Source organism: Carlito syrichta, unplaced genomic scaffold (assembly GCF_000164805.1).
Source record: "Carlito syrichta isolate Samal-C Ts95f unplaced genomic scaffold, Tarsius_syrichta-2.0.1 Scaffold305661, whole genome shotgun sequence".
In the NCBI taxonomy this organism is placed as follows: Eukaryota; Metazoa; Chordata; class Mammalia; order Primates; family Tarsiidae; genus Carlito; species Carlito syrichta.
Genome location: NW_007249757.1, coordinates 433434 through 455430, shown reverse-complemented (window position 1 = coordinate 455430; position 21997 = coordinate 433434). Strand labels below are relative to the sequence as shown.

Here is a 21997-nt window from a genome sequence, read left to right as displayed (position 1 = left end):
GTCACAGAGATTTATCTCCTCTAAGAGCTTTATAGCTTTAGGTCTTTCTTTTAGGTCTGTGATCTATTTTTTAGTTAATTTTTGTATATGGTGTGTGAGGTAGGTGTTGGACATCAATTTTTTTTTTTTTTGCATATGGCTATCCAGTTGTCCCAGCACCATTTGTTGAAAAAACTGTTGTTTCCCCGTTGAAATGTCTTGGCACCTTTGTTGAAAATTAGTTGACCATAGACACATAGGTTATTTCTGAACTCTCAGTTCTATTCCACTGATCTGTATGTCTATCATTTTGTCAGTACCACACTGTCTCAAGTATCATTGCTTTGCAGGAAGTTTTGAAATTAAGAAGTGTGAGTTTGCCAGGTGTGGCGATGCTCGCCTGTAGTCTCAGCTATTTAGGGGGCTGAGGTGGCAGATCGCTTGAGGCCAGAAATTTGAGACAGCAGTGAACTATGATTGGACATGTGAGCAGCCACTGCATTTTAGCCTGGGCATTTCAATGAGACCTTATCTCTGAAAAATAAGTTTAAAAAAAGAAGTGAGAATCTACCAACTTTATTTTTTTTCCCCACATGTTTTGGTGATTATGGGTCCCTTGCATTTCCATGTAAATTTTAGGATCAGCTTGTCCGTTTCTGTAAATATGCCAGCTGGGCATTTCAATGAGACCTTATCTCTGAAAAATAAGTTTAAAAAAAGAAGTGAGAATCTACCAACTTTATTTTTTTTTCCCACATGTTTTGGTGATTATGGGTCCCTTGCATTTCCATGTAAATTTTAGGATCAGCTTGTCCGTTTCTGTAAATATGCCAGGTAGGATTTGTGTTGAATTCATTAATCAATTTAGAGGGAGGATATTACTAATTTTAACAATATTAAGCCTTCCAATCTGTGAACACAATGGAGTCAGGGTCTCACTCTGTTGCCAGGGCTGAAGTATGATAGTGATACAATCATGGCTCACCGCATCCTTAACATCCTGAACTCAGGTGATCCTTCCACCTCAGCCTTGAGTAGGTGGCACTACAGGCGTATGCCACCACATTCGACTATTTTTTTTTTTTTTGGTAGAGATGAGGTCTCACTGTGTTGCCTTGGCTGATCTAACTCCTAGGCTAAAGCAATCCTGCCTTGGCCTCCCAGAGTGCTGGGATCACCAGCCTGAGCCACCATGCCCAGTCTCATCTTTAATTTCTTTCAATAGTATTTTTAATGTTTTGTGGTTTTCGGTGTTACACTTCTTTTGTTAAACTTGCTAAGTATTTTCTGTATTTTGATGCTCTGTAAATGGGATTAATTTCATTTTCAGATTGTTTAATGCATGGAAATAAAATTGATTTTGTACATTGATCTCATCTCTTTTTTTTTTTTTTTTTTTTGTGGAGTCTCACTCTGTCACCCAGACTGGAGTGCAGTGGCCGCTCCCGGCCACCGCAGCCTCGGCCTGCTGGGCTCCAGCGATCCTTCCGCCTCAGCCTTCCAAGTAGCTGGAATTACAGACATGCGCTACCGTGCCCGGCTGATTTTTTGATTTATTGTATTGCTGCCCAGGCGGGTCTCGAACCCGCGGGCTCAGGCAATTCACTCACCTCAGCCTCCCAAAGGCACGGGATTACAGGCTGAGCCACCGAGCCCGGCTGATCTTATCTCTTACAACTATGCCAAACTTACTTGTTCTACTAGTTTTTGTAACTTTTAACTCTGTTTTAAGTAATGAAACTTAGTAAAAAATATGTACTTTGCTTTGTAGTATGTTAAATAGCTATGTCATTAAAATGTGCTTAATAGTCTTTTGTTAAAATTTTTTTAAATCCCCCTTTTAAGGTGGCAGTGGTATTTCCTATGAATAATAGAATCTTATAAATAATTTTAATAAATCTCAGGGGTTTTAAAACTATATTTGGATGGCTTCTAAATTATAAATTAATAGAAAATAAATTTATATTTCTCTGTTCTGGTTACCTTGAGCAATTTTTAAATATATGTATATATAACTTTTATCTTATAATTTTTAAGGTGTTGATATATTTAAGGAGTACAAATTGGGATACCCGGATTGCAGCAGGACAAGCTGTTGAAGCTATTGTGAAAAATGTACCTGAGTGGAATCCAGTGCCAAGAGCCAGACAAGGTGCTTTTAAGTGGAGAAGAAAGTATTAGAAGTAAAAACCTAACTGTAAAATTAATTGTAATATACATTTTTATATTTTAAGAATTCCAATTTTAAAGGCTTAATTTTTATACTTTTAGGTGCAGCTTTGTCAGGAAATGATATTGAATAAGGTGATTTTCAGTACACACACAAAAAACTACTGGATAAACAAAATGTTTTTATATATATTTTAACTGTTCTATAGTATGCTTGATTTCAGAGATTATTACTTCCCTCAATAAATTGACCTCCTAAAGAAAGAAGTTGAAACAGTCTATATTTTTTTCTTATTGCTGGGAGAACAGTATAGTGTAATTTCTAAATTTAAGTAAAATGATATATGGATATTTCAAGCAGTAAGTCTTTTAATACGTTTCTTATGTGTCCTTTAGATGTCTTATAATATAAAAAATGTTATGTGCTTTCTTATTGCTTGCAGTTATGTCCAAAAGCAAATTATATACTTTTGAAAAGTTGTAAAGGTATATGGGTTAATTAAGTCAGAATTTAATATGTACACAACTGGATTCCTTGTCAACTCATTTTGATAACATCACTCTTATCATAAGTCTTCGCTTTCCTAAAACTTTTGCCTTTATTTGTTGGCATCTCATCAAATGAAATATCTGACCAGAAGTGATCATTGGTTTTAGAAAAGACCCTTTTATTTTCAACTCATTATTCCCACTTACTTTGGCATATATTTTGGTATTAAAGAAACTACAACTCAGATCTATTTTTTTAAGCATTAAATTAGTTACCCGAGTGTTAAAATTTTTAGTAAGTGAGGTTGCTTGTCATCGCTAGAAAACTTTAAAATATTTATAATAGTTTCCTCTAAATTTAACTTTAGTGGAAAGATGAGTTTGCATGCAAATGCCAGCCAAAAAAACTATTAAGTCAGTGAGCAATTATATTTTAACATTTATAACTTTAGATCCTTTTTGTGGGGGAATACAGAACATTTTACAGACATTTTTAGGCCTCAGATGCTTATATAATTTTAGCAGTTTGTCAAGAGATTACAATTTGCTCAGGATATGGGACGTGAGACCTGCTGAATGCATGGTTACTTTGTGGCCTACCTCTTCCTCGGCTATAGAGAGGGATGATACTTATTAGTCTTATTCATGTTAAACATTCCATAAATATTTTTGTCTTCCAGTTTAGCACTATAATAAACTCATGTTGTTGCCTTGGTATTTTTAAACTAACAGTAAATGAAGACAGCATGATACTTACACATTTCAACATGAGGATGCATTTCTTCATATAAATGGCATTGTGCTTTCATGGTCGGAAATATACATATACTCACTAACATTCTGATAGTTTATAAAATAGAAGCCACCATCTTAGTAATTGGTTCACAGATAACTAAGACTTGATTATAAATAAATCCACAGTAGTTTTTTTACTTCCTCTCCCTTTTCTTAAAATATTCCCCACACACCCCAAGTAATGATATGCTATTTTCTTTCATTCCACACTTTGGTTATGTGGTCAAATTTATATTTTTAAACTTCATATAGAACCTACTTCAGAAAATTCTATGGAAGATTCATCTACTACAGATCGATTGAATTTTGACAGATTTGATATATGTAGATTGTTACAACATGGTGCATCACTCTTGGGATCTGCTGGTGCAGAATTTGAAGTCCAAGATGAAAAATCAGGTATGTTGTAGTCATATAGAAGAAAGTCTGAAACTTGCGTATGTTTTCAAGCTGATTTGTCACTGGTATGCTGTTCATCAATCATGCATAATCTAACATGCCATGAAATGTAAATTGACTGAAGTTTGCAGGCTTGGGGGATGCTATGGAAGGGGAAGGTAGCTAGAGTATTTGGCCCAAAGCTACAACATGAGTCTTTTTCTTCCTTTAAGTGAATGTGTGCTACGTATATACAGCATTAGTTGATACCTATTAATATGTCAGCAATGATCTTATTATGTAATAAGGAAATTGCAAAGTGTTAACAATAGCCTTAGGTTTTTTGGTTGGTTTGTTTGTTTGGGGTTTTTTTTTTTTTGCATTGTGGTATCTCTTGACTGCCCAGACTGGGGTGCAGTGGCACAATCACAGCTCACTGCAGCCTCCACCTCCTGGGCTCTGGTGGTCCTTCCGCCTTGGCTTCCCAAGTAGCAAGGATTACAGGAGCATGCTACTATGTCTGCTAATTTTTAAAATTTTTTTGTAGCAACTCTTGGTGTGTTGCCCAGGCTGGTGTTGAACTCCTGGGGTCAGGCAGTCCTCCTACCTTGGCCTCCAATAGTGCTGGGATCATGGGCGTGAGCCACCATGCCTGGCCTGCTTTAGTTTAATAGATTATAAAATCAGATTAGTACAGATTATGGTAATGTTTTCACAATTCTGGAAATTTTAGAGGTTGTATAATTGTTTTATTTTTATCACGTTTCTAATACTATTGGATCTACTCATGCTAGTGTCCAAATCAAAAGCTAAAAATAAAATAATAAAACTTGAATAGGCAGTTGTCTCATTATCTTTAAACTTAAAGACTGTATCTGAATATACGATAAATGTTTTGGTCATTTAAGAGTGTGGCCTGGAGTGGGGAGAAAAAGTTAATGTTTTTGAAGGATTTCTGCAATTAAATAAGTTGCCCTTTTGACTAAAAAACCAAAACAGCGCAGTGTTCTGCTTTTTTGCTAATTAAATTAATCACCATTGAGAGCCTATCCTAGATCATTTAACTATTAAATTAATCCTGAAATGATCTTCATGTTCATCTTTTAAAAATGTCAAATACCCATTCTATTTTGTTTAGTGTATTTTCTATTAAAATTTATAGTTTAATTATTTTTGGAGAGAATCAAGAAGATAATTAGCTTAAGTTTCAGAAAATCATAGTTTTTCCAAAAAGGGAAGTAGAAGAACTCTTTTCAAAAACTCTTCTGTTGGAAAAAGTTATCACTAAACAGTAAGATTACTAAGTACATTATCAGAGATAATAGACTTTTTACCCAAGGTAGAAAACAGTATCTATCACCTTTGCCACTTAAAAAACATATGTTTGGCTCTGCACCTTATAAATTCTGCTATCTTAGATCTGTGAAGAGTTCTAGGAAATTGTTTTTAAAAGAAAAGCCCTAAAAGTGACTCTGATATGTAACCAGGACTGGGAATTCCAGCTTCTTGGGAACTTAGTGCTAAGTCACAGATTTCCAAGCAGTGCTTATTTAAACTCCATAGTTAGGTTTTCTTTAAATGTGCGTTGTTCTGTGTTTGTCTCTCACATATATGTGAATGATGCCATGCATGATTAGCTTTAGGTGCTAGTCTGGGTTTCCTTCGCAGTCAGTTGCATAGTTTTGTGGGTTAAATTTGGCTGGCATCCTGCACATTATGAATGTTATGCTGTGCAGACTGGTTTCTGTTATTTTCATCCAAAGATTGTTGTTTTTTTGCTTGCTTGTTTTAGGAAGCATTTAATTTGGCAGAACTCAGAATTGCACTCATTCTCCTTTGCTGTGGGCAACAGCTGAAATCTCAACTTTAGCTTTTAGCTTTTAGCTTTCGCTACATTGTTTGGAGTCTTCTCTGTCCATGCATACAGTTCACAAATCAGCACTGAGTTTATACAGAATTTGGACCTTCTTCTCTCTGGCTTTCTCTTTTTGGGTTTTCCCTTTCTACCTTTCAGGTGCTGTAATGACCCCTAACTCTATTCTAGTTCTTTAAACCAGAAATATGGTGAGTTTTTAATCCAAGTCTTAGCTGCTTGAAATAAGGATTTGTTTGTTGAGATTTTTGGGGGGTTGGGTTAAATCTTGATTTTTTTTTTTTTAAGCCTAGTTAGATCTTTCAGAGAAGGTACAAGCTATAGCCATAAAATAAGATTAACTTATTTCTGTAGGAATGAATCTTATTTATATATATATACTTGCTAATTGACAGTGGGCAATGGAAAAAACTCCTAGAATGTTTTGTTAGATAGAACACTGTTTTCCAGTCATGATTAGGTAATAGAGTTTATGGGATTTTCAGAGATTATTGTGAGTGTGGTTTGTTTTATTGGCAGGAGTGTTTTAACAGCTGTTTATTTTAATAGCGTCTGATCTGTAAATAGACGCGTCTGATCTGAAAGCTTCTTAACTGGGGAAAATGTATTTGTTTTCTGTTTAAAGGTGAAGCGGATCCTAAAGAGAGGATAGCACGTCAACGAAAACTATTACAGAAAAAACTTGGCCTTAATATGGGAGAAGCAATTGGAATGAGTACTGAAGAACTTTTCAATGATGAAGATCTAGATTACACCCCGACTTCAGCAGCACTTGTTAACAAACAACCTGTAGGTAAAACCTTTGGTTGTTTGATTGCAAGTAATAATAGAAAGGATTAGCTTCATTTTGCTTATGTAATTTAAATTTTTAAGAAAATGCTTTGCTTAGTTTTGCTCATTGCTGCTTAGTGTCAGCATAATTTAGCATCTTTTTCAAGTGGATTTCTAATGACAGGCTCAGAGACAGAAGCTCAGCCTACCTCTCAGACATGGGATTGTTGGATGAACATTGTAGAGGACCTTTTAAGAGCCACTAGTATTGAAAGATTCTAGAGCTCCAGTTTTTTTGTTTCTTTGTTTTGTTTTTTATTCTTTGGTGTAGAGGAAAAAAAGTAGTTTGAGGGGAGAGCCAGAGATAGTAAGGGCTATCATAGTCAGATATGCTGATAATAGAAGTCTTTAGAGCTAGGATTCATTTTTCTTTTTTAATTGCGAACAGGACAAACCTCTCAGAAACAGTGATATTCAGTGTGAGGTAATAAAGAAGTTTTCTTGCCAGTAATTCATGGATACACATTTTCCCATGCCCCCTAGGCAACCCTTTTTAAGTTAAAATACTTATGCATCCTTGCTGAAACTCCTATATTTTCACAAGTATATATGTGTCCTTTTAAGCCATAGTCACCTTTTCCCACTTAATATACCGGTATATACAGATGGATCACATTCTTTTTCAGCAACTTCATGTTTTTTTGTTTTGTGACTGTAGAGCTTTCACTCTTTTCCTCCTTTTTCCCTATTCCAATTGCCAGTGGACACACATGTACTTCTTTTCTTTTTTGTATGCCACATACTCTTGCAGCTTTAGTAGAAGCTGTGGCCCTCCCCTCAGAAAGATGCACATATAATGAAATATTACATTCCAGTGGGTTCAGTACTTTTCCCCCTACTCACCAATTTCCTTCTAGGGACTCATGGACTCCATTAAAAACTCCTGCTTTGCAGTTATGAATCCCTTGTCATTTCCTTGACCTTTTCCTTTGCTAGTGGAGAATGGCTCTATTTGCCTTTATACTAGTTGTACTCTAAACCATTGGAATTTGTAATGTGTGTGTGTTTTTCTTAGGGTCAGGAGTGCTTGTGATGATGAAAAATGTCTGCAGACAAGAAAAAGCAAATACTAGAGGGAAAAAAGAAAGAATATAAATAAAGAAGCAGAAATATAATTATAACCTGAAGGAATGGAAAGATATGGGGTAGATAGGAAAGCATAAGATATAAATAAAAGATAAGGAAAAAACAATAAAATTAGGTAGAATAAAAATGCAATAATGTGATCACAGTGTGGGTAATTGAACATGGCATAAGAAAATGAATGGGTAGATGTATTAGAGAAAGTGGGCTGTCGACATCAGAATAGTTGGATATGGGATGGGCAACACACATTTGGGGTTTGTAAGATTCAGGTTTGGTTGACCTTGTACATCATGGACCTTTGGGAGAAGTTGTTCAGTATTAGCTGTTAACCATAGGCTCATTATGGCTTATTGCCTTGTGTATGTGTCACTGGTTCTTGGACCAAGACTTCAAGTAGAACAGCCACAACCAGTGACCCTAATTGGTTGTAGAGGTATTAATTTCAGTTGAATTTTACACTTAGGAACGGAAGGGATTTTTTAGACTTGGGCTTAAAGCATTTCTATCACACAGTCTTTGTAGTGTCTCCATGAGTGGAAAAGAGCAAAACAAGTAGGCAGTGAGTAGTTAATGGGAAAGGGTTATTTGGGCTAAGTTGACTGTAGCATGCTGGACCAGTCACCTATGGTTATAATTATTTTTTTCAGCAGATGGTCATGATCAGTTTCTTTTATTGACATTTATTCTCATAACTTTTAGTTGGTATTATGATTGTTTTGAAGTCTTAACTCTTTAAAACCTTCTCTGGATCAGGATTATACATTTGTGCCACATCTGTGGCGTAAAAAAAAGTTAAGATATTTGTTGGGAATTGAAAGAATAGAGGAGGAAAAGAGTGAAATTATAGTATAGCTACACAACAGAATAGCACAAGGCTGTCAAAAAAGAATGTGATCAATATATATATATTGAAATTTATAGACTTAGTCCTCTTCTGAGGCTGAGACTATAGGTGTTTATTTTAACTTCGAAAGTTGATACTCATTCTTGTATTCTTTTAGACTCTTCAGGCAGCTGAATTGATTGACTCAGAATTTCGAGCAGGAATGAGCAATAGACAAAAGAACAAAGCTAAAAGAATGGCCAAGTTATTTGCAAAACAGAGATCCAGGGATGCAGTGGAGACTAATGAGAAGAGGTAGTAATCTTTTTCTGCTTATTTACTCAAAACAATAATGCTGTGTAGCTTAAATCTGTGCCTGCTTGATTGATAACAACATTTTGCTGACATTAAGTTTGGTTGGGAAATACTGTTTGGGTTGTCTTGTTCAATTGTCAGAGAGTATTTATTGTTACTAGAGACTAAGACCACTTTCCAGGAAAATCCACATGTGCAGTCCTTTTTGTATTTTTTGAGAGATGGGGTCTTGCTCTCTCACCCAGGCAGATATGCAGTGGTGCAATCAACTCACTGTAGCCTCCAACTCTTGAGCTCAAGAGATCCCCCGCCTCAGCCTCCTGAGTAGCTGGGACTATAGGCATGCACCACCATACCTGGCTGATTTTTTTTTATTTTTTGTAGAGACAGGGTCTCACTGTGTTGCCCAAGCTGTGTTGAACTCCTGGCCTCGAACCATCTTCCTGCCTCAGCCTCCCAAAGTGCTGGGACTACAGGCATGAACCACTGTGCCTAGCCCAGATTTTTTTTTCATACTAATTATCAGCTCTGAATGAGGGCTGAAGATCTGTAAAGTAGAAAACATTTCTTAATCCTAGAATAGTTAAAAAAAAAAAAACCCAAAAACACAGAAGTACTGAATGACTGGGATGAGTAGATAGAAAAGTAGTAGAGAAAGAAATCAGAGAACTGGTTAAGGACCATAAGTTAAAACATTACATTAGTAAAGTGAGAAGTATTGCCTTGGTATTACATCAACTGTTCCTTAAGCTGGGGCTGTGCTAAATAGCGGATAATAATCTAGGCTTGCTTGCTTTATCCTGTTGTAGAAAAGAACTCTGTTGGTTAAGTCATTGTCTTCAGTTTTTTAATGAGTTAATAAAAGTGATAGCTGTGCTTGGCTTGGAGCAGATTTCTCAAACTGTCGTTCAAAACTACTTCCATCACATGCTCCTTGAGGGGCTTGTTAAAATGTGTATTCTTGGGCCCCATTTGGATCTATTAAGTCAGGATCTTTGGTGATGTTCAAGATTTATTTGAGTAAATGATAAATTAATAAAAAGCATGTGAAGATCAGATTTGCAGATGACAGAATTTTTTTGTTGCTCTTTTCGTTACCTAAAACTATACAGTGTTTGGTGTTTGTTTAAAAGGTAGGCACAAAAGAGGATAAATAATAAGCAGCTACTTGGTAGAAATTTGTATTTGGGATTGTTTTTAAGTGTAAACGCTTCATTGAGCTTTTTAACTATGGAGTTTTTTAAAAAGTTATAGCTCATTAGGGTAATACAGTAACCTAATAAGTATATCTACTGGTTTTTACTCATACAGGCACTTTTACCTAAAGATTTGAGTGTTGGAAATATTAGACCTTATTTTTTCAGAGTTCATGAATCATTAATTTCACAAATATTTATTAAATACATTTTATTTGCCAGGTACTGTTCTAGGCCTTGAGAATGTGTGAACAAATAAATAGATAAGAATTTCTGCCTTTGGAACATAAATTCCAGAGGGAAAGAAAGATGAGAAATAAATAAGTGAAATGTTTTTTGCAAGTACATATATGAATATATAAATGTAGATCATATCAATGATAAGGGTTAAGAGAAGAAAGAAAATAAAACAAGAAAGTAACATGTAAAGTGTGTTTTGGGTAGTAAAGCATGACATTTTAGGTAGAATGGTCTGGGAGGGCTTCACAGAGATGACTTTAGAGTAAAGATCCGAAAGAAATGAGGGCACTAGTCCTGTGAATGTCTAGTAAAAGATTTTCCAAATAGAGGAATGACAAGGGCAAACGCCTGAGAGTAGAAACATGCCTGGCAAGCTCAAGGATGTAAGGTGGCCAACCAATGTGGAGAGAATTAAAGGATGAGTAGTAGGGATGAGGCTAGGAAGGCTCAGATTGTTTTTATACCTTACTGAAAAGATGTTTGGCCAAATAAATCACACTACTAAGACAGAGAGAGAGGGAAAATATTTACAGAAAATAATGTTGTAAATGCATTAAAATGTGCTCATTTTTCTTTTAATACTGAATAAAAGTAGTTTTACTGGGCCAGGCTCAGAGGCTCAGCCTGGAATCCTAGCACTTTGGGAGGCCGAGACAAGTAGATTGCCTGAGCCCACGGGCTCGAGACCAACCCAGGCAACTTGGTAAGACCTCATCTCTACAATAAATAAAAACTTAACCGGGCGTGGTAACGCACGCCTGTAGTTTCAGCTACTTGGAAGGCTGAGGCGGAAGGATCACCGGAGCCCAGCAGGTTGATGCTGGGGTGTCTGTGAGCGTGCCACTGCACTCCAGCCTGGCTGATGGAGTGAGACTCCATCTAAAAAAAAGTAGTTTTACTTGTCCTCTCCTTTGCAGTATTTTGTTATTAGGCTAGCTTCAATATTTTTGGTCTTTAAGTCATCAAATAACATTTCCTCAAATGTTTCGTATGCTTTTTTTAATCAATCAGTTGTCTTATTGTTCTATAATAATTTTCAAGCACTAGTAAGATTACACTGTATTGCTCAGCATATTAGTTTTCTCTATTGTACTAAAGTCTTTAAAAGTTATTGTTGTGCTGGGTCAGGTTTAGGTTATTGGACCAAGGAAGTTTAAAATTAAAAAGGAGGGAAGCTGATTGTAGAGAGGCAAGGAAAAATGATTAGATTTGAGATCTTGATATGGAAGGAAGAATTCACTGACTTGGCGTAGTTAGGATATATTTTGTTCAAAAATTTTAAGCAATGAATCTTAGTTATTTGACACATGAGATATTAACATAAATCATATACGCAGAATATGATAAAACATCTGTTCAAATGATAGATTCTCTTATATTCATTGTGATTCACATTATCCTTTATTCATTTTATTCATTGTGGTTCACATTATCCTTTATTCATTTTTAAAATGGTGACATTTATTTTTTAGCAATGATAGCACTGATGGGGAGCCAGAAGAAAAGAGACGGAAAATAGCAAATGTTGTTATTAACCAATCTGCAAATGATTCCAAAGTTTTGATTGATAATGTTCCAGACAGTTCTTCCTTAATTGAAGAGGTACTATTGAACTACTCTAAAGTGTCCATTGAATTATTTATAATTTTTTCTAACAAATGCATCAGTAGAAACTATTGAATAATCTGTTGATTGAGACATTTTATTAGTAAAAATCTTGTATTTTTACTTTATTAGTAAAAAAATCTTAATTATTAAAAATTGTAAAGACCTTATTACTAGGCCTACAAATAAAAATTGTTTATTGAATTACTTAAATTGTAAGAGTAAAGTAGACCTTTTGAAAGAGTAACCATTCTATTTTTCTTATTCAGACAAATGAATGGCCTTTGGAAAGCTTTTGTGAAGAACTTTGCAATGACCTTTTTAATCCCTCCTGGGAGGTAAGATTTCTTCATTATAGTTTCTCTCAGCTGTTTTCTGTGCTAATGAAGGGAACAACAACAAGAACAATACACGTGGTTAGGATTCCTCTTCTGTGTCTGTCTCAGGACTCGGGGCATGCCATATCATTTGCCTGTTTAGAAAACTTTAGACTGATTTTCACTTTTCATATCTTTTAAATCAAATTCTATAGTAAATCATTTATTTCTTTTCGTTCTTTTAGCTGTAATCTAAAGGCTTACATATCTCTCCCAGGCAATAAAAATTACTTCCTTTCCTTTGGGACTGAATAGTTTGATCAAGAGTAGTAGTTCCCAAACTAGCTTTTTAGCCTCTAATCTTCAGAGGAGATCTTGGACAGGTCCCAATATGTAGAAGAATGAAAGAGTGAAGTTCTTCTGGTTACAGTTGAGGGTTGTCAGTTTCAAATCATTCTGTTTCCCTTTGATTGGCCTCTGGGAAGTTTAAAAAACAATGCTTCAGACTATATTTTAGTGGCCTTTCTATTTGATGTACTTCTGTTTATTCAAGTCTGAACTCAAATGGGGTCTTAATTGGTGGGCAGAGTGTCAGTGACCTGTTCTTATCCCTTCCAGGTGACATTGCAGAAAATATCCTCACCTTCTGTAAGAAAGATGACTTATCTCCAGGGCTGCACTGAAACATTAGTTATGAGGCATTTTATTAGTGTTGTCTTCTTTTGGCACTTTTCGCTGTAGCTTTGAAGCTTAATTTTGATGCATATGTTTTGAAAATATTAGTGTTGGGACTATAAAGAACAATATATGATAATTTTCTTTTCTCTCCCTTGCTGTGGATAGCGCTGAATGCAGGTAGGGGAGTGACAGCCATGTGGATTTATATCTCAGAAGGATTTGGGAATAACTATTTACTTGCTTGATTTAAAAAAAAATTCTGAATAGCCCAAAAAGTTGTGAAATTCATATATAAAATTCTTCTTGGGTAGTTGAAGAAAAATGCATTCTTGTAAAGTACCAATAGTTTATTCTAATTACTTTTAAAAATTCAGTATTTCATATTAAAGAAAAGTTAAACTTTGCTTCTTAAACATTTAACCTCTGATATTAGCTGCTTGGTTCTTTTTAGGTTCGACATGGTGCAGGCACTGGACTTAGGGAAATTCTTAAAGCTCATGGGAAAAGTGGTGGTAAAATGGGAGACAGCACTTTAGAAGAGGTAAGTGTATTAATGCAGCAGTTAATACCAAGTATCAATAGTTGGCCTTTTTTCAGTGTAGGAAAGTAACAAGAGTGTGTGCCATGAAGTAGGAATGAGTGATTTAAAAAGAAAAAAAGGAAGAAATATGGGAAGGTGAATACAATGCAATGTATTGGAAAGTAGACTAAGATGAATAAGAGGTTACTTGAGAGGTCAGTGGGCAACATAACTGGTATAGCATGGAGACACTGATGATAGGATGGATAGTAGATACATGACAGGCATACTTGATATCAGAGTAGCCCTAAGTAATTAGTTTCTTCATTTCTCTTGGAGTGTAAGTAACATACTAGAACCCATGAGCTTTATGAATTTTGAAGTAGCATGTCTGAATCAAATTCATGATCAAAGAGAATATGTGTAATCTTAAAGCTAGTAATTGGGACTTTTCTATTTTTTGATTATTGTTCCTACAACTAAAATAATCTGTCTCAATATTTCACTTTCTATTTTGAACCTAAGGTGTCTACCCAATCCCCAGTACAAAGTGTCATCTTTGTTTTAAAAAATTACTATGTTTTGACAGATGATTCAGCAGCATCAAGAGTGGTTGGAAGACTTGGTTATTAGACTCCTTTGTGTTTTTGCGTTAGATAGATTTGGAGACTTTGTTTCTGATGAAGTAAGTATCACCTAAGGATGACTTTGCACAGTCTGATTTCAAATTCTACAAAAAAGTTTTTTGCAAATATGAATTTTCTTCCTTTTTTGCTTGTAGGTTGTAGCACCAGTTCGTGAAACTTGTGCTCAGACATTAGGTGTGGTTTTAAAACACATGAATGAAACAGGAGTTCATAAGACTGTGGATGTGCTGCTAAAATTACTTACACAAGAACAGTGGGAAGTTAGACATGGTGGTCTGCTGGGAATAAAATATGCTTTGGCAGTTCGACAGGTAAATACTTTAGTTTTCGAAGCATACATGGGAAGGTTTCTTTCTTCTGTGTTTACTTCCACTGGTTACACAAAACGACCCTAGATTTTTAGTGTTACAAAGAATCCAGTCCTTCAAGATTTACCTTCTTGAGACAGTGTCATAGAGACAGATGGTGTTCATAAGAATTCAAGTATAAATTAAAAGGTGGTTAGTTACATTATTTGTGCTTTAAGGTCAAAGATTTTTCTATTTATTGCTGCAACTAATTTTGTATTTTCCATGATTTGGATAACTTTTAACTCAAATACTGAATACAGGGGTATTCAGGGCTGTACGGCCCAGTGCCATGTTATGCAGTGTACATAGTATAGCGGAGGAGACATGAAATTTACCTCAGGAAACATAGTAAGTTTTGGAATAGCTGTTTTCTTGCCTATGTGGCCATGTACTTCTCACATTAACTGTCAATGTTTTCTTTTATCTTTTATAACAAAGTTTATAAAAAGAAAATGGAGGTAGTCTTCTTTCATATAGGGAGTTAAGTTCTGAAAAATTAGATACCTTGCTCAAGGTTGCAAAACTAGTTAGGGTTGGTACCAGAACTAAAAACTAGGTGGTATGTTTTATAGTCCAGTGCTTATTGTAATGTCAAGTGATCTCCCCATGCTCATATTCTCCTACTTAGGAGCATTTATTTTCTCTTGGAAGGTCATTGGGAACTCTGGTACAGTGGTTCTCATGTTCTGGCTAGAAATTCAGTTCCTAGATTGGCTCACAAAAGCCTATTTCATTTATAATATATCTGAAGTCTTTTATTAAACTAAAAGTGCTATGTAATCTGTGTAGAACATAGAACATTTCTTTGGACATATTTGATTCAGAATTTGAATATAATCAGTAAAACATCGCCTTTCCCCTCTGCTTCCTGATGATAGATCTGGTGATAGAATTAGGGACTTACACAAACAGTTGTCTTAACCCTGAGGATAATGGTGCCAGCAGAGTGTGACTGTTGAGGAGAGAGAAGAGGCGTAGAAGCAAAGGAAAGATTATGAATGAGGAGCTAGAGAGAGACCAAGACTTTTCTTACAAGTTTAATTTTCTTGAATATTTTCTAGACTGGACCAGCATTTCCAGGGCCTCTGAGGTTGACCTACCCTTCTCACTGTCCATTATGACTGCTTAATGCTTTGTACCAACTTTTCTTCTTTTCTCTTGTTCACTACATAACAAATTGGAGCCTTCCTTTCTGTCCCTATGTTGCCTATGTGGCAATCTCATGGGCTTTTTGAAGTTTTCTGAGGTTGTCTTTTATTTTTATTTTTTAAGATAAAGCAACAAAACATTCTCTTCTGATTCTGCCCATAGACCCAAGCCCTCTCTTCAACTCTTATCTCCCTCTGTTTCCTTCCTTGCTTTCTCTAATCCTTTTAGTCTCTTTCCTTGGCAGCCACCCCCTCCTATCCCAGCCCCCATCACAAAACCTTTTTTTCTATATCCTGTCCTCCAGCCTCTGTAGAGAGCAGCAGAATTACAAGGAAGTGGAAAACACCTTACAGTTGTTGAAATGTTATCTACCACCCTCCCCAAAAAAGAAAAAAGAAATGTTATTCCTATTTCATTCCAAGTGTATGATCACAGAATTAGCTTCTAGGGGCTGGTTCTGTTGGGGGAAATGAAAAAGTTGTTAAATTAGAGTAATGAGAAGCAGGAGGTATAGCTTTTCTTTCCCTCTTTTCTCATACTTCCTTTGGTTCTCAGTGGCATTGAATGAGCAATGGAAGCCAAGGTTCTAGGGGGGGTGTGTGAGTGTGTGCACGCGAGCTCACACAGAATTCATAGTCTTACCTGTAAAACGTGCTCTGCCTTTTTAAGTCACATAAAATAATACACTAAATGATGCCATTGTAGTATTTTTTCAAGTGGGATTAGTTACGCAGGCTTCTAGTGATGTTATTTTTTTCTGCTTGATTCTTTCAAAATAAATATAGTCACTGCAAAATTTTGGTCAGCAATGGACCACATTTATGATGGTGGTCCCATAAGATTGTAATACTTTATTTTTACTGTACCTTTTCTATGTTTTGATAGGCATAAATTTATACTTAATTGTGTTGCAGTTGCCTACGGTATTTAGTACAGCAACATGTTGTACAGTTTTGCAGCCTAGGAGTGATAGGCTCTACTATATAGCCTAGGAGTGGTGCAGACTGTATCATCTAGGCTTGTATAAGTAAGCTTGATGTTCCCACAATGACAGAGTCGCCTAGTGCATTTCTCAGTATGTATCCCTGTTGTTAAGTAACACATGATTGTAAATACTGAAGTTTATGCTGTCATGTGGCAAATTTAATTTTAAAATGTTTAACCGCAATAATGGTACTATAGGAAATTAATTTGTTTTCATGTGCTGTTTTACAGGATGTAATTAATACTTTATTGCCTAAAGTTTTAACTAGAATAATTGAAGGACTCCAGGATCTGGATGACGATGTCAGAGCTGTTGCTGCAGCATCATTAGTGCCTGTAGTAGAAAGTCTTGTCTACCTTCAGACACCAAAGGTACATTAAATATTTTCACATTTTCTTCCTGTAGAACTTGCTTATATTTGGAATAATAGAGTAGTAGGAAATACACTGAGTACTTTTTTTCTTCTTCATCCTAAAGTTTCTTTTGACAGACAACCCTCTGATGCATGCAATCTTGATCATATATCGTCCTTTGGAAGATCGAATTGTGTCCATTTATCCACTTTCCCTTCGTGTACATAATGTATTGGGAATGTCCCTGAGGAGAAAGCAGCCATTTCTTCTTTATTTTACTTCTGACTTTGAGATATATTGGATTTTTGATTGTTTTGATTTTAGTTTTGGGGTGTTTAATCTGGTCTCATTTTTTGAAGTATCTCTTTTAAGATCTAGTTGAATTTGCATTTTATTATCAAAACCAAAGTACAAAGTTGGAAGTATAGCAAGCAGTATTTTAAGAACTCAAAAACTAGATTTGTTTTTCCATGATGGGTAATACCATTTTAAATACACTAAAATTGCTTTACATAGAGGGACGTGTTTTGTGACTCCTTACTCTATTGTTCTCAGAGTTTAGTTTTTTATACACAGTAGAGTATTGGCTATTAATTATTTTATGAATTTTCTTGCCCATTATGAGCCTGGTTAGAAAGAGAAATGCCAAAGTGAAGTTGACAAGCATTAAAACTAGAGATAGAGGCTTGTTAAAGGCAAATAATGCCTTTTCCTTAACTTTGCTCAAAACTGGTGCTGCCCAAGGTCTTTGGAACTGCATGTGTTGTTGAATCAATAGAGACTCCTGAGATACAGTTTGGCAGATCTTATGAATGTTTTGTGTAAAATTGATAGCGTTTTCTTGAAAACTGATTTTCTAGGTACCATTCATTATAAATACATTGTGGGATGCTCTTCTGGAACTGGATGATCTAACAGCTTCAACAAATAGTATTATGACTCTCCTTTCATCCTTGTTAACTTATCCTCAGGTCCAGCAATGCAGGTAATTATTTCTAGTTAATGGAATAAAGTAGAAAGCCTTTGCATACCTTTCCAGATAATTAAACCTAAACATACAGTATCTTAGCACCTTTAAGAATAGTGCTGTAAGTTGGGGATGTCAACGGCTACTATTTTCAGGAGGTCTTTTCTAATTTACTCTCTAACCACCAGCGTACTTGGGGCAGAAGCTTACCCTTGAGTTACTTCAGTTATATAATTTATCATCTTATTTATCCTACAGTTGTTTACTTTAGAAATATAAAGAATATTATTTCCAGCTCTAGCCCCAGAACATAGAAGTTTACCTTCATGACATTTAATAAAATTGTCATTGAATATCAGCTTTGCATTTTCTAAAAACTTGCCCATCTGTGAACTTTTTCCTTGTAATGTTCATTTCTTCAGCTCTTGTTCTTGATTACTCATCAGAAAGGGAATACATAATAAGGTAATATGATGTCCAAAGGCAGAGATCGGGTAAAGCCAGAAGCATAAACTAAAAATTTAAATTGTCACCAATTTTCCTGTCCTGAAGTTCAGTACCTTTTATACTGGCTCCTGGATATTTTTGTGTCCTTAGAGATAGAGAAGACAAAATTATTATGCAACTTCAGAAAATTCACAGATGGGAAGATTATTGTTCTTATTCTAGTGAGAGTATTCAGTGAATGTTCATATGATTCTGATTATAAATGATTTCTGGCTCTGTGAGAGAGTGTTCCAGTGAAAACCATATATGTGTGAAAAACATGTAGAGAATGTCTCAGCCAGTACTGATCTAGCGGTAATGCTTTAAAGCTAAATTTAGGTTGCAGGACAGCCCATAAGTAGAAGAGCAAAATAAATGCCCGTAAAAGCAAAGGAGGAGAAAATTTGAAGTGGTAATGCAGCTATAGGATTTCATAATTTTCAGGTGCTTCTGTTACTAATGAAAGCTGTACAAATTAAATGAGTTAATCTATGTGAAAGCCCTCTTTAATAAAGCTGCAAAATGCAGGGGCTTTTAAGTTGCAAAAATCGGAGATTGGTAAGCTTCCTATGAAGGCCCAAATAATTAATATTTTTGCTTTGTGAGCCACACAGTTTGTCAAAATGACTCAACTTTGTCACTGTAGTGTGAATACAACCATAGATAATACAAAAAGGAATGAATGTGCCTGGGATCCAATAAAACCTTTATTTTAAAAGAAATTAGCCGTATTGGCCCTAGTGAATGATGTCAGAAAAGCTAGATAATGTAAGAAAATGAAAAAATGTAGTGAAAATTCTGTTGATTCAATGTGAAATAATGTAGTTTTCCCTCTTTTTCTGTTTCAAAATTACCTCTTAGAAAATTTGCTTAATATGTTGTGATATTTGGCAGATACTTTCCAGCTTATGTAAGAAGAAATGCAGCATGTCATTCAGAGCATGAACAGTTACACTATTAACAAGACCTTGTTATAATGCTTTCATGTATTTTAAGTCTTTTATGTCTGTGTGTGCATGCGTTTAAATTAGAATTTTATAAGTAAAATTTACTAAATGTGTAAGTCAGTGTAAGACGTAATGTTCATACAAACCTGCAAGTAATGAAAATAGTGTTAAAAGACCTCCTGAGAATAATCACAAAAGCTAGATAAAAAGTTACACTGGCATATACTTTTTTCTTCATGCCTTTTTCTGTAGAGGTGCATATTTCAAGTCCTACATGAATAATTTCCTAATTCTAGGTAACTTTTATAAATGACTTATGAATGTGATAGGAATACTATGGTCCAAGTTCACATAGACTTGGCTTGATTACTTCCCCATTTAAAACGTGATCTGTGAGAAGGAAGGAATTTGAGTTTTCCTAACTTCATAATGCTAAGCCAGTATGATAAATTTCAAAGTTCCTACCATACCCCCTCTTGCTTATTTGATATGTGACAGAGATGGCCCAAAGGGAAATGGAAGTTATGTGCATCTATCCACTGGGATTAGCCGTGGGGAAGAAGTGAGGGTGAGCAATCCTGATTATGTAGATTGACTTCCAGCTAGGATATATGTCCCATTTTCCTGAATAAGAATTACAAAGGCAGTTATATTGGAAAGTTCTAACTTGATAAAGGTAATTCATGGCATTAGTGCCATAGAAGAACCTAATATTAGCATTTCTACCCTTCTTTATAACTGAGTTTGCTCTGGCCATTCTGGTGCTATAATAACAGTTTTGAATGACAGTGTTAAGTGAACGTTCATATGAAAATTGTATTATCTTTTTAGAGTTTATTTTCATCAAAAAATTACTTGATGTCAGCATCATTAGGTCCACATGAGAATATATTTAGATAATGTATCTACAGAGTTTCAGCTGAGAATAAGTTAAGATTAATATGTGTCTTCTTTATTAGTATTCAACAGTCACTCACAGTTTTAGTTCCACGAGTCTGGCCTTTTTTGCATCACACTATATCATCAGTTCGAAGAGCAGCATTGGAAACTCTGTTTACGTTATTATCAACACAGGACCAGGTAAGAACTAATAACTATGTGTAGCAATCTTGAAAACCTATATAAGTTATTTTTATAAAATAAACCTAACCATTAGCTTACCCTTGCTAAATATACAGAAATCAAGTAGAAGTGATGTGATAACCATGTAGACACATAAGAATATAATCACTGTGAGGACAGAAACATTTTAATATTTTGTTCTAGGTTGTATTCTCAGCACTTGGAATAGTGCTTAACACATAGGAGGACCTCAGGAATGAAAGACTGATTGAATAGTCCTTTCCTGTCAGAGACATGTTATTCAGCCTTTGCTTGCTTTTTGTCTGTATGGTTGACAATTGAGTGGTTGAGAGAACCCATCTCAGGTTAGAGAAGGCTACATTTGAAGCTCTGAAGTACAACTCTTAAAGATTTAGCATGGAATTCCCAGACTCTTATCTTCTCTTAAGGCTTACTCAATCTTAAGAGCTTGATATTTTTAAGATAATATACTCAGGAGTCTACATTGAAATGTCTACAGATATGATTCGGGTACTATCACTATGTAAGTGGAGTCTGGTGAACTGAGGAATCCTTGCCTTCTTTTTAAAAGGTTTCACATTCCTGATTTTTAAATAGGTCAAACAAAATACGAAGAATTTAGGGAAATATCAGTAAGAAATCCATTCTTTTTTACATGCTGTTATACATAGATACTATAGTTTGGTCAATTATCTTTAAAAAACAGGCTTAATTTTTTTAGACAGTAGATTATTGCATGAATAAATGCTTCTTTTGTGTTCACTAATTATGCATTCCCATGTGACTGAGGAATATCCTGTTGTAGACTTGCTTTAATCTGTAGCATGATATAGTATTGGATTTCTGTGAATAAATTTGTGTAATTTTTGTTTTGCATTATCCTTTTGGTTTTGTCTAATCATAATTTTTTCTGAAGAACAACAGATGTTTTTTAATTCTTAGTTGATCAGGCATGGGCTGATATATGACTAGCATGGGTTGTTATTGGTTTTTGTTTCATTTTTACTTTAATTTTGTGATTTTTGCCTAAATGTTTTTGATGTGTTCTTAAATTCACTTTATATAGATCTCCTGAAGTTACCACATTTTTTCCTTTCACATAGTTCTCTTTTAATATATAGCATTAATTTTTTTTTTTTTTTTGAGTTGGAGTCTCACTCTGTGGCCCAGACTGGAGTGCAGTGGCCGCTCCCGGCCACCGCAGCCTCGACCCGCTGGGCTCCGGCAATCCTTCCGCCTCAGCCTTCCGAGTAGCCGGAATTACAGGCATGCGCTACCACGCCCGGCTGATTTTTTAATTTATTGGAGAGATGAGGTCTCACTGCCCAGGCGGGTCTCGAACCCGCGGGCTCAGGCAATCCACTCACCTCAGCCTCCCAAAGGCGTGGAATCACAGGCTGAGCCACCGAGCCTTTTTATTGGGGCCGGGGCTCAGTCCTTCTTGGCCGCCGCCTTCCTTGTGGCAGCCAGCACGTTGCTCAGCTCCTTGAGCTTTCTCTTGGCGCGGGTGTGCGTCCCCACCTGCTTCTGGATGAACTTGAGCACCCACTTGTCCTTGGAGACCTTGGGCAGCTCCATGGCCCGCGCTCCTAGAGGGCGAAGCCGCACACCTCCTGGATCACGTCCGGCACGAACTTGGTGAGCTTGGTCAGGCGCCCGTGGCAGCGCCTGTGCCTCGGCTTGCTCACGTTCTTGTCACCTTGTGGCCCTTGTTGAGGCCCACAGGCCATGGGGGT

General features: G+C 35.9%; 1 protein-coding gene and 1 pseudogene across 2 annotated transcripts in view; one reads left to right on the top strand and one right to left on the bottom strand.

The window, feature by feature from the left end:
* The window catches only part of BTAF1 (B-TFIID TATA-box binding protein associated factor 1), a 100197-nt gene that overhangs the window by 15157 nt on the left and 63043 nt on the right, over positions 1-21997 (top strand). For both annotated transcript variants that reach the window (XM_008062188.2, XM_021714540.1), the window contains 12 exons: positions 2017-2131; positions 3685-3831; positions 6309-6472; positions 8602-8738; positions 11647-11776; positions 12049-12117; positions 13226-13315; positions 13884-13979; positions 14076-14252; positions 16656-16796; positions 17639-17763; positions 20138-20258. In XM_008062188.2, the coding sequence (XP_008060379.2) occupies positions 2017-2131; positions 3685-3831; positions 6309-6472; positions 8602-8738; positions 11647-11776; positions 12049-12117; positions 13226-13315; positions 13884-13979; positions 14076-14252; positions 16656-16796; positions 17639-17763; positions 20138-20258 (1512 nt within the window). The remainder of the gene's footprint in view (positions 1-2016; positions 2132-3684; positions 3832-6308; positions 6473-8601; positions 8739-11646; positions 11777-12048; positions 12118-13225; positions 13316-13883; positions 13980-14075; positions 14253-16655; positions 16797-17638; positions 17764-20137; positions 20259-21997) is intronic.
* LOC110595991 overlaps positions 21693-21997 on the bottom strand; it is a 10292-nt pseudogene continuing 9987 nt past the window's right edge.